Here is an 18772-nt window from a genome sequence, read left to right as displayed (position 1 = left end):
TTGTGCCTTCTTTAATATGAGGCAATCAGTTATGCCGCAGTACCATCTGGATGATATATCCGCATGTTTCCAATTCAATAGAAATTTATTATTGCCAAAGTGTGAAACTTTTCTGGTAATATATATGCTTACTCTTGCCTATTACATTGTTTATCTGTTAGGTTATTGTATTAATTGATATGTATTATTACATAGCTTATGCCTATATATCATAAGTACATAAGTAATGCCATACTGGGAAAAGACCAAGGGTCCATCGAGCCCAGCATCTTGTCCACGACAGCGGCCAATCCAGGCCAAGGGCACCTGGCAAGCTTCCCAAACGTACAAACATTCTATACATGTTATTCCTGGGATTTTGGATTTTTCCAAGTCCGTTTAGTAGCGGTTTATGGACTCAGCACAGCAAGATAACATGAGCACGTCTGATGATAACGCATAAGACTTTATCTTATCCACCGACATGGTTTATCCACAGGTACATTTACAGAAGCCACCATCATAGTTTTATTAAAACCTAATAAGGATCTGTTGAACATTCAGAACTATAGACCTTTATCATTAATAAACGTTGACACAAAAATAATTGCCAAAATTCTAGCTGGGCATCTACAAAAGGTGCTACCTCACATCGTACATCCTACTCAGACTGGTTTCATGCAAGGTAGATTGTCATGTGATAACACAAGATTATTTGTTAATATCATTCAGCAGGCCAGTAAATCAACACAATCAGTTTTGGCCTTAGGCCTAGATGCAGAAAAGGCCCTTGATCGACTTGAATAGCCCTTTGTTTTTAAAACATTACAATGGTTTGGCGTTTCTCCCAACTTTGTCAACATGGTAAAAATGTTGTATTTGGCACCCATGACTACTTATGGAGAAGATGTCAAGAAGTATAATTTTCAATGGTCTCCAAATAAATTAAAATATTTAGGTGTTTATTTTGTCCCCACCATTGAAACTACTTTAGACTATAACTCTGCATATATTCTTGATATTGTCAAAAAGTTAACGACAAATTGGTCACCTCTAAAAATGTCATGGTGGGGACACCTTGAATCTATAAAGATGGTCATTGCTCCTAAGCTTAATTTCATTCTCAGCATGCTCCCCTGTTTGTTACCTCCTCATATTTACAAAATAATTGATTCTATGCTGTCTAAATATTTGTGGAATGACAAAACCCCATTTATTGCTCTTTAAAAAACTAAAAGCCACCAAACTTCACGGATTTGTCACTTTTCCTAGTCTGTATGATTACCATTGGCTTTTCTACTTAGGGTGCTCGATGGATGGTGGATATAAATGCAAATAACACCCCGTTATGGTTATTATTTGAAAAACGAAGATACTGTGAAGTTCATTCCAGGTTTATACCTTTTATGTCACTGTTTAATATACCAGAATGTGACTATATTGTGAATACAACAAAAAGGCATTCCTGGAATTAGAAAGTATTGTCAAGACTAAATAGTCTGAATCATCTCTTGTTCCTATATGGAACAACTCAAACATTAAAATCCAACTCCAAGGGCACTCTGTGAAATGGGTTTCCTGGCAAAAGCTAGGCCTATGGTATGTCAGTCAACTGCTAGATGACACCAAAGCTCAAATAATTATTTAACCTCCCCTCTTCACAATATCTTCATTGGTTGTAGTTAACCCACTGTATCATTTCCTGGTTCAAGAAGTTTCCACTCGATTCAATATAAACAGAAGCAATATGTTATACACTTTGTTGTGCTATAACAAAGGGTATAAAAGAAGGTTCCAGTTGGTATAAGTTGTTACTACTGGAAAGTTTTCCAAACCAGATGCTCTTTACAGTGTCTGGGCTTATGATATGTTCACAGTTTTGGAAGACAAACGTTAGCTAGAATTATGGTTTGATACTTTTAAACTGTTTAGATCAGCATCAATAGTTCAATCTGCATATTTCCTACTACACAGAGCTATATGGACTCCTTTTAAACTTTCTAAGATCACTGCCTCTAATATTAGTGCTTGTTGGTCTTGTCATGGTGCAATAGGAGCAGTTAATCATATGTTATATCACTGTCCAAATGTTCGCCCATTCAGGAACAAAGTGTGGATCCTAATATCTAGGGTCTTGCAATTACAAGTCAATCACATCCCTTATTGTAATATATGGTACCCTTGCTCTAAAAGCTAAATTAGATCATTATAAAGCAAAATTGCTAAAATGCTTACTGTTAATAGCTATCAGATTAATAGTATTCAATTAGAAAGACTCATCTCAGGATTTAATATATGGTGGATCACTGTGTCAATATGCAAAATTTGGAAAACAAATGGCAGCAGAAAAGGCGGGTGCAATGAATACATATGGTAAAACTTGATTACCTTTGACTTCTTATTGTAAGCAGTGGCGTAGCTAGGGGGGGCGCAGGGGGAGCGGTTGCTCCCCCAAACAGACTTTTAGAAAAAAATGGCGCCTATGCGCCGCCGCCACATGCCAATATCATTCTCTACCTCCATCCTCTTCCCTCCCTTGCGAGCTTCTCCTGTCTCTTCTGCCTCTCCCATCTGCATGACCGTATTTACAGCCCTGAAGCGTTCTCCGTCCGGCACCGGCGATTCAGATAGTCAGCCTTCTTGCCAGCGTCGGGGCCTCTCCTCAGGCGTGTCCCACCTCTGCAGAAAACGGGATGTTGCATTACAGTAGGTGGGATGTGCCTGAGGAGAGGCCCTGATGCTGGCAAGAAGGCTGACTATCTGAATCACTGGTGCCGGACGGAGAACGCTTCAGAGCACTGAAAATAACCACACGGAGAGGCTGTGGGCGAAACGCGAAAGATGTAAGACTCGGGGAGGGGGTGGAGAAGGGAGAAAGAGCTGCCCAAGGAGGTTTTAATAGGAGTGGAAGTGAGCCTATCTAGTCCATTGTAAACAAGGAAGCCGGTTTGGTTAATCTGTTTCCACTCCCCCGCGCAGCTGTCATTGCCGTTCACTCGAAACAAAGCAAGCAAACTTATGAGCTGCTGCCTCCACCTTGTCATTTTTTATTGTTGGTCCATTTGTAGCAAGTCTAAAGCTATTTCAGTTAGATAGGCAGTGCTTTAAAAGCGGGAGGAGAAAAGAAATAACAATTGAATATCATTAAAACAGCTTCAAAAAATATTGTAGCTGGTAGAAACCGCAATTATAAACTCTATAGGTTGAGCTCATTTTTCTTCACTGTTCTTGCTCTATACAATACAGAAGTCCAGATTTCAGTGAGGATATCCTGTTTCCTGATGGGTTCATCTTAACTGTTGCTGTAATCTGCCTTGGGAAGCCTGGTGTTTTAAAGGTGATAGAATATATTGAAATTAAATGAAAGTAGAATTAAACTCTCCTTTCATTGGGGCACATGGAATCACATCATCTATTTTGTAGAACTTTCTTTTAGATACACAAATGAATTATTCTGTTTTGAACTTGTTTCAGGGGCAAGTCAAAATAAAAAGAAATATTTTGTTTCATCAGATCTCTTTTGTTTAAACATAAATGGGCTACAAGCCCCTAATGCAGTCCATTGTTTTTCTTATATTTTTTGCTTGTGATGACTGTGCCAAAACTGAAAACTCTTATCTCTATCTGGTCGATAATAAAAGGAACACTATCCACCCTAAAAAGTTGTTTTGTGGCAGTGCATGAGGAATTGTGATATTGAATAAATGTATATTTGTGTCCCTAGTCTTGCATCCTACGTTTACATAATCCTTTCAAGAAATCCAGTTAATCATTTAACATTAGTGGAACATAGCCACAGAGGCATGGTATGGCCATGTTTTTAATAATGGTAATACTAGGGCCCATCTAAGGAACAGGTAATTTGAGTTAGTCTTCACTGGACCAAACTTGCTTTTCTTGCGCCATCACTATCCAACAGGATAGGCAGTGTCTTAAAAAGTGGAGGATAAAGGATTTTTTTTTACACATTTATATCACACATTATCCCAAGCAAAGTCGGATTAAATGTGGCTTACATTTGAAAATACAAATACCTGTTTTGTAAAAGGTACATTTTTTTTCAATTTTTATTTTGCAAAATACAGGAGTAAATGCATTTCTGTTTCTTTTTTACCAGTATTGCACTGTTTATAGAGTCTGGCTTCCTTGGGCAGAGAGGAGGGGGGTCTCTATTTCACATTTTTTTTCTTTTGTGACTCCCTATTTTGTATTAGATTGTTATCGTGGAATGTTGTCATAATTTGGGTTTCTGCCAGGTGCTTGTGACCTGGGTTGGCCATTGTTGGAAACAGGATAATGGGCTAGATGGACCATTGGTCTGACCCAGTATGGCTACTCTAATGTTAACAAGGTGTCTCGCAGTGGAATAAATGTGTGTGCTAGGTAGTTAAGAAGACAGGTTGCCTGGTCTGGACAGTCCAGGGACCTCTTCTGCATCCTGCCTCCTGATGTAACTTACTGTTTCCTTGTAGGCAGGACGCAACAGAGACAGCCTGTATTAAGCAGTGCCCGCAACAGCCCTTGAGCAACAACACAGACACTGCTGTCTAGCTGACCCCAACCGGCGCCTATTTTATAAAAGTCAGCTCCCCCTGAGATCAAAACCTGGCTACGCCTCTTGACTACTACATAAGTGACTACGTTTTACCATTGGAACATGATCTTATATGTTAATGCTACTATTTTGTTATTATTTTTATGTCACAAAACATGCTTCCAATAATGATATTTGGTGTTTGGGGTATAGTTATCTCTGTTTTAAATATTTGTTGTACTGTTTTCCTTTGTAATACATTTGAAAGAAACTAATAAAACTTATTGAACTTTTAAAAAACAGAAAACTTAAATGCCAAGAAAGAGAAAATGTATTTAAAAATTTTTGGAATTGGAATGTATCCGCTTTGGAAAAAGTGCATCTTTCAATTTTTTGTACTTTGTAGCCTACTGCGAGAAAGGCATTTCTATTTCTCATTTACCAGTATTACACTACTTACAGAGTCTGGTTCCCTAGACATTTTCATGCCAGTTTTTGCCTGCCTGTTTCTTTCTAATTTATTGACTTTCTAATTTATGGTCTCTTATTCTGCACATAGTGCTCTAGCTTGTTCTAGTTTTGGTGCTGTAAGACCTGGTGTAATATTTACAGTATTGTCCTACTACATCCTAAGACAGGGAACGTGACTGATAGGGAATCTAAGGCATAAGAAGCATTGTGAGAGGAGATGATAGGAAGAATAGAGAAAATAGTTATTTGTAGTTCTCAATCATCCCTGTTGTCAATGGTGTAAATAAGATATTTTCTGGAATGGTTATGGGATTGAGGTGTGCCAGGGGGTGGGGTATGGGGCATGCACTAAAAATCTCCCTCTCAAAAACTGGGCTCTCTTGGCAGCTCTACTATTGTTGATATTTATTTTCTTTTGGATTTTTTGTTTCTTCACACCTGCTTTAGTAAACTTTTAAATTTTTTGGAACAGCCCAAAAGCATGTGTGACTGTGTGGTTTGTTTACCTAGATAACATCCAAAACCCTAAGGTGCCCTTTTACAAAGGAACGGGAGGGCTAATGCTCAGGTAACGTGTGCGCCCTGTGGTAATTCTGATTTTGGTGTGTACCAAATCCCACGGTAGAAAATAATTTTCTATTTTCTACTGTAGGGAAGGCGTTTCCGGCGGAAACTGGCAGCACGCCCATATTGGAGCGCGTTGCATGGTCACTGCTTGAGTAGTGTGTGAACCCTTACCACTATTTATTTATTTATTTATTTGTAGCATTTATACCCCGCTCTTTCCCGCTCGATAGCAGGTTCAGTGCGGCTTACAATGTCTAGGTACAAAGTATCACTGAGATAACATAGTTGTACAGAGTAGGACAGGAGGAAGAGATGTGGGGGGAAGGATTGAGGTGTGGATATCCATTTAATTATGTTTCCGCCGATCCCTAGTTTATCCAGTAGTTTTGTAAGAATGTCGTGGTTTACCATATCAAATGCGCTGGATAGGTCGAATTGCAGGAGTATGTTATTGCCAATTGAAATTTCTTGTTTGAACTTGGATATTAGTGTGAGTAAAACTGTTTCTGTGCTATGTGCAGGTCGAAAACCTGATTGTGACTCATGTAGTATGGAGAATGTTTGTATGAATTCGTTGAGTTGGGAGGTCACTCTATTTTCCATTAGTTTGGTAAGAAGAGGGATGGAGGCCACTGGTCGATAGTTAGTGATGTCTTTCGCTGGTTTCTTGGTGTTTTTTGGTATTGGTGTGAGTAGAATATTGCCGTGTTCGGAGGGGAAGGATCCTTGTTGAAGTAGGAAATTTAGGTGGGTGGTGAGGTCCGTAATGAATTGTGCTGGGGCATTTTTCATTAGGTAATTGGGGCATGGATCCAGGTCAATGGGTGACGGTAAGGGCTCAGGCTGTAAATAGGTGTGCACTAGTTTTAATATTAGCACAAGCTTATTTCCCAGCCCATTAAAAAATTGCCTTTTCCCAACCGCTGTAAAAAAAATGGCCCAGTGCGCGCCAACATGATGCACACACACTACTGCAGGCCACTTTTTACTGTGGCTTTGTAAAAGGACCCCTAAAGTTCTTAATGCTTGTCTTTTCCTCTATCAAAACAACCTGGGAGCCGAGGCTGTCCCAAAGTATGGGCAGGATGTGTGGTAGTTCTGTGCTCCAAACGGAGAAGCACCAGGCTATCCCTTTGGAAGTCTGTGAGCATATGAACCCAAAGGGTAAAGGAAAGCCTCAGTGTCATTTTATCCAGCAACTGTTCTGCTGGGAGTCCCTTGTGGGGCAGTGATGATTTTCCCCAGTTTCCAGCTGTTCCTGTGCATCCTAATGGAAAGTGGAATAGGAGTTACATAAAATAACATGATGTCTGTATTTTCTCCCCTTCTTTTTGCTGCTCAAGGGCTTACCTGCTCATTCCCTCTTTGTGATGTGCATTGGAAGGTGTTCTAGGTTTGTGGGGCTGGTTCTCTTTTTCCTGGCTCTGGTGTCCATTGCAGCCAATGCTTTCCTGCTGTTCCCCAGCCTAACAGTGACATATTTGTGGAGGGGGCTGATCACTAGACAGGCCCTCCAGCTACCCGGACTCTGGGGAGGAGGAATAATGGTAAGCAAATAATCTTGTCCCTTTCTCTTTTAGCTTTTGTTTTGGGGATGCTTGTTAGGCAGTCTTTTAAGAACATTTTTCTTGTATTCTTGGTTGAATGCTAGTTTAAAAATGTTTTCCAGTAAGCAGACTTCAGATCTACACTTTTCCTGTGTATCAAGACTAGCTAGGTTTGCATGCACTACAGAGGTGAGACATTCATATTTTCACATGAGCTGGGGCTAAGGCAGGAAAATGACTACTGTTGTAGTAGTGGGCCCTAGTTCAGGGCAGTACTGATGTGTTTGGTCAGGTAAAAGATTCCTGCCATAAGCATAATTTGCCTGATTAGTTTGGGGGAGCAAGAAATAGTGAGATCAGAATGCTGGGGGTTAACTTTCACTTCCTGCACTCAGATTGCCATGAAAGGGAGAAACAGGGTGTTGACCCTCTCCTTGATGCTCTCTCTCTCCCCCCCCCCCCCTTCCAAGGCCCAATCCCACCAGCTTCAACCTTTCCACCTGAACAGATGCAGCAGAGCAGTTCAGTAAAATCTTTTCAAACTTTTGTATTTCTTGATCTTACATTCTCGTTTTCTTCCTCTATTTTTTCCTTCAACTGCTTTTTAAATTTTTTTTTTTTATTTTCAGTAGTATCTCAAGGTAAGTTACATTCAGATACTGTGGGACCTTTTTACTAAGGCGCGTAGGCGCCTGTGTGCCTACAATGCACGTCAAATTGGAACTACCACCCAGCTACCGCGTGCCTCGGGTGGTAATTCCATTTTTCATGCATGTCTAAAACACACAGTAAAAATTTTCTACCACGTGGTGCTTACTCGACGGTAATTGGCAGTATACGTGCACAGATGATTACCACCCGGTTAACACGTGAGACCTTACCGCTAAGTCAATGGGTGGCAGTAAGATCTCATGCCGGAAATGGTCACATGCTGGTTTTAATTTTGCCGCATGTCCATTTTCGGCCACAAAAAAGGCCTTTTTTGCAGGTGCACTGAAAAATGGACCTGCACGCGTCCAAAACACGCGCCTATACCAGCTCAGGCCATTTTTTTGGTGCGCCTTAGTAAAAGGGCCCCTGTAAGTTTTTTCTGTCTGTACAGGGCTTACAATCTAATGTTCCATTGTGAAACACACAAACCATTCTAGTATATGGAGGAGGGAAACAGGGAGATTGATAGCATTGAGCATGCTCCAAGTCTCTTCACTAACAAAAGGGGAAAGATGGAACATTTTATTTCCTGTATGCCTGCAGCTGACTACTCCCCACTTTATGTTCTGGCCAGAGAGTTTAGGGGGAGCATTGTTCCCTTCACTCTTCCCAAAGTATGACCATGGTTCCCTCTTTAGCTATCAGCCAGCAAGGGAACTTTTAGTGCCTGGGCAAATTAGCTTGTGGAAAGACCAGAAAAAAAGTGGGAGGAAGGGGCCCTGCTGGATAGATCAATTCTGGAGGATGAGAAAATGTTACTTCTATTGTTAGATAAGAGATGGATCCCTTCAGTGTCTTTCAGTCTTCTAAATCCTCCTGAGCCACTACTTTTTTTTTTTTTTAAACTTTTAATAGCTATATAAATGTAGGGTAATTCAGAAATTTAAGAGGGTGATTCCTTAGAAATTTATGGAACTAAATAACTTGGGGGCCTTTTTACTAAGCTGCGCTAAAAAGTGGCCAGCACTATCCCCATCACAGGTCTTTCAAACACACTCTGAGGCCACTTTTAGTGCGGTGATAAAATCCCAATTTTTCAATATTACCATTAACAGCCACATGCTAATTTCCCTATTAGTATATGACCAATAGCACGTGAGCACTTACCAACACCTATTTTCTAGGCTGTAAGGACATATGTGCTAATCTTGCACTAATTGATTAGCATGCGGTGATGTAGCTGTGCTAACAGATTAGCATAGAACACATATACTCTCAACCCCCAGATATGCCCCCAGTGCTAAAAAATTAATTCTATTTTTTAGCATGTGGGAAGCATGCATCATCCCAAAACTACTGTGGGCCCTACTGTAGTGCTTTGTATCCTGTGATAAGCTTGCGTTAGTGCTTACTGCAGCTTAATAAAAGGGCCCCTTGTTGAGGATGTTGAGATCATCTTATGAGACTGCCATAAGGGATTGATTAGTTCTTTTATACTGTGAGCCCAGCAATGGAAATTCACACCTCACTTGATCTAGAAACACTAGGAATGATCTTACATTAGCATAACTGTATTGGGTCCCATCCATAACTAAAATTATTTGTTTTATTCAATTTGTATCTGGGGCTTTGGGTGGTTTACAGCAGTGTTTCCCAGGTCTGGTCCTGGAGTACCCCTTGCCAGTCAGGTTTTCAGGATAACCACAATAAAGGGAAAGGGAAGTGGGACTTGATATACTGCCTTTCTGTGGTTTTTGCAACTACATTCAAAGCGGTTTACGTGGAGGGGCATAATCGAACGCGAACGCCCATCTCCATGGGCGTCTATCTCCAAGAACAGATATGTGAAGGGGCGGGACAGACCGTATTTTTGAAAAAAAATGGGTGTCCATCTTTTTTTCGATAATACGGTTTGTGCCGGGCAAATGCATCAAATTTCTGCGGACTTGAGCTGGGCGGTTTCGTTTTTCCGCGATAATGGAAACCGAAGGTGCCCAGCTCAAAAACGAACAAATCCAAGGCATTGGGTCATGGGAGGGGCCAGGATTCGTAGTGCACTGGTCCCCCTCACATGCCAGGACACCAACCGGGCACCCTAGGAGGCACTTGTAACAATTAAAAAAAAGTTAACTACCTCCCAAGTCCATAGCTCCCTTCCCTTGGGTGCTGAGCCCTCCAAATCCCCCCAAACCCCACTACCCACAACTCTACACCAGTACCATAGCACTTATGGCTGAAGGGGGGCACCTAGATGTGGGAACAGTGGGTTTTGGGGGCGGTTTGGAGCGCTCCCATTTAGCAGCACAAGTATAACAGGTAGGGGGGGATGGGCCTGGGTCCACCTGGCTGACGTCCACTGCACCCACTAACAACTGCTCCAGGGACATGCCCCAGTCCCGCCTTCACCACGCCTCCAACATGCCCCCGTCAACTTTGCTCGTTTCCGCAACATATTGCACTTGAAGACGCCCAAAATCAGCTTTTGATTATACCGATTTGGGCGCCCATGGGAGAAAGACGCCCATCTCCCGATTTGGGTCGAAATATGGGCGCCTTTCTCTTTTGAAAATAAGCTGGATAGTATATTCAGGTACTTATTTGTACCAGGGACAATGGAGGGTTAAGTGACTTGCCCAGAGTCACAAGGAGCTGCAGTGGTAATTGAACTCAGTTCCCCAGGATCAAAGTCCACTGCACTAACCACTAGGCCACTCCTCCACTGAATGAAGTAGCTTTGTATATAATGGAAGCAGTGTATGCAAATCAAGTTCATGCATATTCATTGTGGATATCCTGAAAACCTGACTGACGGGGTACTCCAGGACTGGACTTGGGAAACACTGGTTTACAACTATACACTCTTAATACAATCAACTTGGTACCTGCACAGCCACAGGTATTATTTTAACAAATCAGTGGTATAGTCATAAATAAACCTTTTTTTTTTTTGGGGGGGGGGAACAGGGGATGCTAATTGCTAACATGGGAGAGCACTAAGCACCCTATTTAGTCTGCCTCCCTTTACTTTCCCTTTCATCTTCCTTCCTTTCCCCTGCCCCCCCCCCCCCCCCCCCCAATTAAAGCTGCCTTATGGCATTGATCCTCAAGCCCCACCATCTGAAGAAATCCAGAACTCAGATGTGTAGGGCAGAGTCATGTGTGTGGTTCAGTGAAAAACTGTGGCACAGAGAGGCGGCACTTTGAGCTGCTATCCCCAGCACCATGTACACCTTGAGTGCTGGCAGGCTCAATGAGATCAGCATTAGAAAGTGCTCCCATAAGAACTGAACATACTTGTGTTGTCGGTATCAGTAGTTCAATATGCTGCTGACTGCTGTGCTTTATCACTGTGCTGCATAGCTGCCTTGGGGCGGGCTGCAGATTTCTTCAGCTGGTGGGTCTTGGAGATTGTTGTGCCAGCTTTTGGGTAGGCCTGAGGCAAAAGTGGAGGGGCCCAGGATGATCTGGATCCACTTCTGGCTACACCCCTATACTCAATATATGCAGCAGTGGCAGCCTAGGAGTACAGGTGTCAGATTTTTTTGGAATAGAATCCTAAGATTTCAGCTAAAAATTTGGCTAAATGTATTTTTTTGAAATTTAAACCTACAATTTATTTATCTAGATTGCCTGATGCTGAAAATTAGGATTACTCTTCATAAAAAAAACCACCAAACCAAGAAAAATGTGGGGACTATTAAATAATATACACAGACATGTCCCAAACATCAATGTGGAGCACAGGTTATGATAGATAACATTCTAGTATCCGGGGAATATCAGATATAACTGCCTCACACAACCATCAGAAGAAACTTGTTCCATCGCAATAAGCGAAATGGTGTGGTGCAAATCCTCATAGAATCCCCTTATTATTTTGTAAATAGTTTTTTCATTTTTATTTTATAACTATGTGCAATCTCATGAAAAATCTAGTGCTTCTTAAAACACTTATCTTAAAAGGCAGCAGCTTAAAGATATCAAGGAACCCCCGCCAACATGGCCAAGTTTCGCGTAAAGCTTTTTCAAGGAAGAGGCTCACTGTAATATAAAACATCCAAAACAAAACGTGTGTTTAACAACCCTGTTATCAAAATTTAATAAAACATTTTATACTAACTTTCTACTATCATACCTTTACATCCTGCATATGCTCCTGCATACAAAAGATGGCCGCGGCGTTTTCACGTGACCCTACCATTTAAATGAGCCACAGCTGATCGTAAGGGAACTGTTCAGATTGGATACTCAGGCAGAGACCAGCAGCCAATAAAACTACAGCAAAGACCACCAGTCTATTTCTGCATTTAAACCACCCGGGGACAGAGTTTGCAACTGAAATATCCATCTTTGCTCTTTCAAGTTTAGTAATTGAGCAATGTTACCACCCTCCCATCCCACATCCACTTGATCAATAATTCTCCATTTAAAATCTGTAAGCAAATGACCACAATCAGACCAATGTTGTACCATAGGTGCTGAAAAAGTTAAATTTTTGATACGCGATTTATGTTCATTCAAACGTATTTTAATAGGTCTACTAGATCTCCCTACATACATTTTGTGACAGGGACAGATTATCACATAAACTACATTCTTGGAGAGGCAGTTTGTACTTGACTTGGCATAAATAGGTCATGTCATATCAGAATATCTCCAAACTGAACCTTCACTAGTAGATTCACAACACTGGCACGACCCACATTTAAAATGTCCCAGAGTAGCAGAAGTAGTATTCTCGATATCTAGTCTTCTATATGATAACAATTCACCCAGAGTTTTATTACGCCTACTAGTAAAAGAGGCCCGTTTCTGGAGCAAATGAAACGGGCACTAGCAAGGTTTTCCTCCCTAACACCCCCCTCCTTCTCCCTCCCTCCCTCCCTCCCTACTTACTGACCCCTTTGTCGTTCTGACGCCATTGCTCCGCAGCTCCTGAACGCACCATACGCCATTGCTCCGCCCTCATTGTGTGATGCCATTTCTCCGCCCTCGACATCATCATGTTTGACGCGAGGGCGGGGCCTCGAGATGGTGATTTCGGTGGCTTCACCACCACAAACCCTTCAAACCCATTTTGATGACGGAAGTGACGTCAGTGTCTTCAGAACGTTGAGGGTGAGTTTTATTATATAAGATAAGCTCCAATAGGGTGTGTACAAAACATTCATCTAATATAATAAAACGCACCCTCAATGTTCTGAGGACAATGTTCTGAAGTCACTCAGACTCCCAGAACGGTTCGTAAGTTCGTGGTGGTGAAGCCACTGACCAAGACTCGCTGCCCCGCCCTCGCGTCAAACATAATGACGTCGAGGGCGGAAAAACGAAAGAAGGGACCGCATTCAGGCCTAGGAAACGCTGGGAAACAACCTCGCAAACCACCCGAAAGCTAAGGAGTTAAAATGAAGCCCCGCACACAGAATGACCGAGGAACAACACCCCCCCCCCACCGCAACAACCAACAAACCACATCAAAAGAAAAGAAGCCCAGCCAACAAAATGATGGAGATGCAACAACCACCCCGAGCCGCCCCCCCACCCCCCAAAGCCACCCACCGTCGCGTAGCTTTGCTGGCGGGGGACACGAAACCCCGCCAGCACAAGTCCTGTCTCTGGCGTGAACTTCAGCATTTACTAGCCTATGCAGGCAGGGCTTCTGTGCGTCTGACGTCATGCACGTGCAGGACGTCCGACGCACAGAACCCCGCCCAGCAAAGGCTAGCAATGCCGAAGAACAAGCGGAGTCAGCAGACAACAAAGGACTTCTGCTGGCGGGATTTTGGGTCCCCCGCCAGCAAAACAACGTAACGAACGGTGGGTGGGATGGCGGCGGGGGTGGGGGCATCGCGGTGGGTGGGATGGCGGTGGGGGGGGGACATCACACGGAGGAGGCAATGACGGCAATAAACAAAAAAAAAAAACCGGCAATCTGGCAGCGCTACCTTCCCTCATCTTCAAAACAACGCTTCCAAAACCCCCTGCCCCCCCCCCCACACTCACTCACTCATCTGGCAGCGGTTCCTGAACCCCCCCAACCAAACACACACACTTACTCACTCTCATTTGGCCACACTTCCTAAACCCCCCCCCCCAACACACACATACACACACTCACTCTCTCATCTGGCAGCGCTTCCTGAAAACCCTGCCCCCACACACACACACTCTCTCACTCACTCATCTGGCAAACCCCTCTCCTCCCCACCACACACACATTCACTCTCTCATCCGGCAGCGCTTCCTGAAACCCCTGCCCCCCACACACACTCACTCATCTGGCACCGGTTCCTGAACCCCCCCCCCCCCCACACACACACACACTCTGTCACATATGGCAGCGCTTCCAGAAACCCCGTACACACATACACACACACTCACTCACTCTCATCTGGCAGCGCTTCCTGAAACCCCTGCCACAACCACACACAGTCACTCACTAATCTGGCAGCCGTTCCTGAACCCCCCCCCCCCCCCCAACACACACACACTTACTTACTCACTCTTATTTGGCCACACTTCCTGAACCACCCCACCACCACTACCACACACACACACACACACGCTCTCTCTCATCTGGCAGCGCTTCCTGAACCCCCCCCCCCCCCTACACACACAAACTCACTCTCATCTGCAAACGCTTGATAAACCGCCCCCCCACACACACACTCACTCATCTGGCAGCGCTTCCAGACCCCCCACACACCCCTCTTCTTCAAAGCTGAACCACCCAACACAACCAACACACCCCTCCAACATACACACTCTCTCACTCAAAATCTCATCTGCCATCGCTTCCTGAACCCCCCCCCCACACACACACACACACACTCACTCTGTCTCATCTGGCAGCGCTTCCTAAAACCCCTGCCACCCCACACACACAGTCACTCACTAATCTGGCAGCCATTCCTGACCCCCTCCCCCCACACACACTTACTCACTCACTCTCATTTGGCCCCGCTTCCTGAACCCCCCCCCCCCCCCACACACACACAAACACTCACTCTCTCATCTGCCAGTGCTTCCTGAACCCACGCCACAAACACTCACTCTCATCTGGCAATGCTTGAAAAACCGCCCCCCCCCCACACACACTCACTCACTCATCTGGCAGCACTTCCTGAACCACCCACACCCCTCTTCTTCCAAGCTGAGCCCCCCAACACCCCCCCCCCCCCACACACACACTCACTCACTCTCATCTGGCAGCGCTTCCAGAAACCCCATACACACACACGCACTCACTCTCTCATATGGCAGCGCTTCCTGAACCCCCCCTACCCCCCTCCCCCCCACACACACTCACTCTCTCTCTCATCTGGCAGCGCTTCCTGAAACACCATACAAACACACTCACTCTCTCTCTCATCTGGCAGCGCTTCCTGAACCCCCTGCCCCCCCCCCCACACTCACTCACAATGTCATCTGGCATTGCTTCCTGAACCCCCCCACCCACACACTCACTCTCTCACTCTCATCTGCCAGCGCTTCCTGAACACCCTACACCCCTCTTCTTCCAAGCTGAACCCCTCCAACACATCCCCCCCCCCCACACACATACTCTCTCTCCCCCTCCTCCAGCACACCAATTGCTTAGGTGCAGTGGCGGCAATCTGAGACACCAGAGAGAGAGGGGGGGCCTGACACCATAGAGAGAGAGGGAGGGAGGTATCTCTGTCACACACACACTCTCTCTCTCACACACACTTTCTCTCTCACAATGTCTTTCTGTCTCTCATTCTCACACACTCTATGTCTCACAGTGTATCACATTCACTCTCTATGTGTCACACAGTCACTTACACACTCGCTTGGTCTCATACACTCAGTCTCACAGAGAATCAGTGTCTCACACACACTCTCTCGCACACACTGTATCTGTGTGAAACACACTCTCTCTCTATCACACTGTGTCTCACATACGCAATTGCACACACTCACATTCTCTCACACACACTCTCTCACAGACACACTCACACCCAGACTCACTCTCTCTCTCACACACACACTCGCACTTTCACTCTCTCTCTCACACACAGTCACTCTCACATACACTCTCCAAAACATACACACTATGAGGAAAAACTTGCTAGCGCCCGTTTCATTTGTGTCAGAAACGGGCCTTTTTAACTAGTAATCTATAAAACATGCCAATGTTGATGAATACTCACCATGATTTTAGAACTAAGCGGTGAATACGGTAGTACAGCAGTCAATTTATCCTCTTGATCTTGAGACTGGTATTGTAATAACAAATCCCTATTTGCAAATTTAGCTCTCAAATAGGCTTTCTTGACTACCGATTTTGGATAACCTCTTTCTAAGAATTTGTTTGTCATTTTTATTGCTTGATCTTCAAACATACTTGTCTCTGAATTCTTAAAAATTGGTTGATGGGTAGACTGCTCTTCAAGTGGTATGGGTGAGAGCTGGAGAAATGTAACAAAGTATTTCGAGAAGAGAGTTTCTGAAACAAACTCAGTTGCAAACTCTGTCAACGGGTGGTTTAAATGCAGAAATAGACTGGTGGTCTTTGCTGTAGTTTCAATCTGAACAGTTCCCTTATGATCAGCTGTGGCTCATTTAAATGGTAGGGTCGCGTGAAAACGCCGCAGCCATCTTTTATATGCAGGAGCATATGTAGGATGTAAAGGTATGATAGTAGAAAGTTAGTGTAAAATGTTTTATTAAATTTTGATAACGGGGTTGTTAAACACACATTTTGTTTTGGATGTTTTATATTACAGTGAGCCTCTTCCTTGAAAAAGCTTTACGCGAAACTTGGCCATGTCGGCGGGGGTTCCTTGATATCTTTAAGCTGCTGCCTTTTAAGATAAGTGTTTTAAGAAGCACTAGATTTTTCATGAGATTGCACATAGTTATAAAATAAAAATGAAAAAACTATTTACAAAATAATAAGGGGATTCTATGAGGATTTGCACCACACCATTTCGCTTATTGCGATGGAACAAGTTTGTTCTGATGGTTGTGTAAGGCAGTTAATATCTGATGTTCCCCGGATACTAGAATGTTATCTATCATAACCTGTGCTCCACATTGATGTTTGGGACATGTCTGTGAAAATTAGGATTAGGCACCTACTTTATTTTCAATGACCTAACTCATTCCCCATAGCTGCCCAATTAATAGATACATAAATTAAAAATACTCAGTCCAAGTCAGCTTGTAATGGTGATGATTTAGGAGCCATGCTCCCTAAGTTAGGTAGCTAAACCTTGCTGGCTTGGCATACGAAAAAGTTATACTGGTGACCAGATTCCACAGTTTAATTATGTGCTGCATAAAAAAATAAATTTCTACCATTAGTTTTCAATTTGCTTCTCATTAGTTTCATAGAGTAACCTATTACTCAGACCAAAATCAACTTTTGCTCCTTCCAGGTTCTTTTGGCTGCAGTTCAGATCTTAGCTGCTGGGTTCAAGATTAACTGGATTGGCTGCTGTGGATCCTGCTGGCATGTAAGATCAAGAGTTATCACTAAATTCAAGGATGTTCATATTAAAGAACCATTTGGGTTGTGCAATTGTAACCCTTTCTTGTCGAGCTCAATCCTAGAAGAGCTATTTTACTTAGAATATATATTGTAACCAGGTGCCTCTCTTGTGCAGCCAAGGATAGAACAATCTCCTCCAGCCACAGGCTCCCAGTACAATGAAGAAATAGATGTCCACCAGTAACTTCAATCTTAAGGACTTTTATTCCATGCAGGTTTCTAGTACACAGTTCCAACAGCAGCATAGCACATACCAGGGTTCAATAAAGGCTTACAGGCTTCTGTCTGGGCTCTTTATCCAACGCACAATAAACAGTAATTCAATTCCCAAGACAAACAGTTCTTTAAGTTCAGTCTCCAAGCAGCAGTTTCTACCTTCTATCCTCTTTACCTTCAGGAGAGTTCAATATTTTAGGGGCTCCTTCTACCCAAGGGTTTTCCCCTGCATCAGCTTCACAGGGAATTCAATACTTTTGGGACTTCCTCTCACCCAAGGAATCTCAGCCTGCTTCAGTACTTTAGGGACCTCCCTGCCCAAGGATTTTCAGCCTGCAACTGCTTCTCTCCTTCAGCTTCTGACTCCTGAACTGAACTCCCCCTGGGATTCCTTCCCACCTGCCTAATCAATCCCTGGCTTCAGCTACCACAACCAATCATTCTCCTTTCATTAGCTTCCTCACACCAAAACCAGCTGAGTTAAGCATTAGACTAATGAGACCAATGATGAGCTCCTGCACACAGGGTTTCCTAACTCTCTTTCCGCCTAGTGGCAGCCACTCTACACAACCTGCCAGCTTACACCCAGGTCTTCCCCAATTGCAGCTAGGAGCCCAGTCCGGGTTCTTTATCTCACCCTCTGGCTCCTTGCCTGCAATGCCTTCTGGGACTTGTATTTCAGACTGAAACTGCCTTAACCCAACTATCCTGGAGGGACTTTATCACTATATATATATATATATATATATATATATATATATATATATATATATTTTTTTTTTTTTTTTTTTTTCCCCTGCCGTTCAACAACTCAGTCGAGGCCAGAATTGGGATTCTGAACCATAAAGTTGATTTAAAATATATTTTAAGCTAAAATGGCAAGAACCACCATCAAAGTAGACTTAAACCTGGAAGTGGTTGCTTCTGATGTTTATCTTCCCTACTTGACTCTTCTCTTGTTGTTCTCTCCAGTTTTTTTTAGGAGCAGTGCTCCCTGTTCTCATATTTCTCCAGCTGCTCAACTCCTCTCTTCTTCTCCTTAGAAATAACAGGGTGCTGTTCTAGTTTACACCTCTGAACAAGTGCAGAAGTTTCAGCAACAATGTCACTTCTCAACACCTCCTTCCCCCTACTGACACAATGGCTGGGTTATCCAAAGTTCTTAATCCCCTCACAAACCTGATGCACTGGCTGGGGTATCCAAGCCAAAGTCCCTTCCCCACACTGTGTAGTATGATGGCTGAGCAAGCAGGAGTCAAAGACCCCCCCCCCCCCCCCCCACGATATTCA

At 43.6% G+C, this 18772-nt stretch overlaps 1 protein-coding gene across 1 annotated transcript in view; it reads left to right on the top strand.

The window, feature by feature from the left end:
- Positions 1 to 6921: 6921 nt before the first annotated feature.
- Positions 6922 to 18772, top strand: part of TM4SF19 (transmembrane 4 L six family member 19) — a 95631-nt gene continuing 83780 nt past the window's right edge. The window contains exons 1-2 of the mRNA XM_030215635.1: positions 6922 to 7098; positions 17154 to 17298. Coding sequence (XP_030071495.1) covers positions 6922 to 7098; positions 17154 to 17298 — 322 coding nt within the window. The remainder of the gene's footprint in view (positions 7099 to 17153; positions 17299 to 18772) is intronic.

This window comes from Microcaecilia unicolor, chromosome 10 (genome assembly GCF_901765095.1).
Source record: "Microcaecilia unicolor chromosome 10, aMicUni1.1, whole genome shotgun sequence".
Lineage (NCBI taxonomy): Eukaryota > Metazoa > Chordata > Amphibia > Gymnophiona > Siphonopidae > Microcaecilia > Microcaecilia unicolor.
This window is presented reverse-complemented; position numbering and strand designations above follow the sequence as displayed.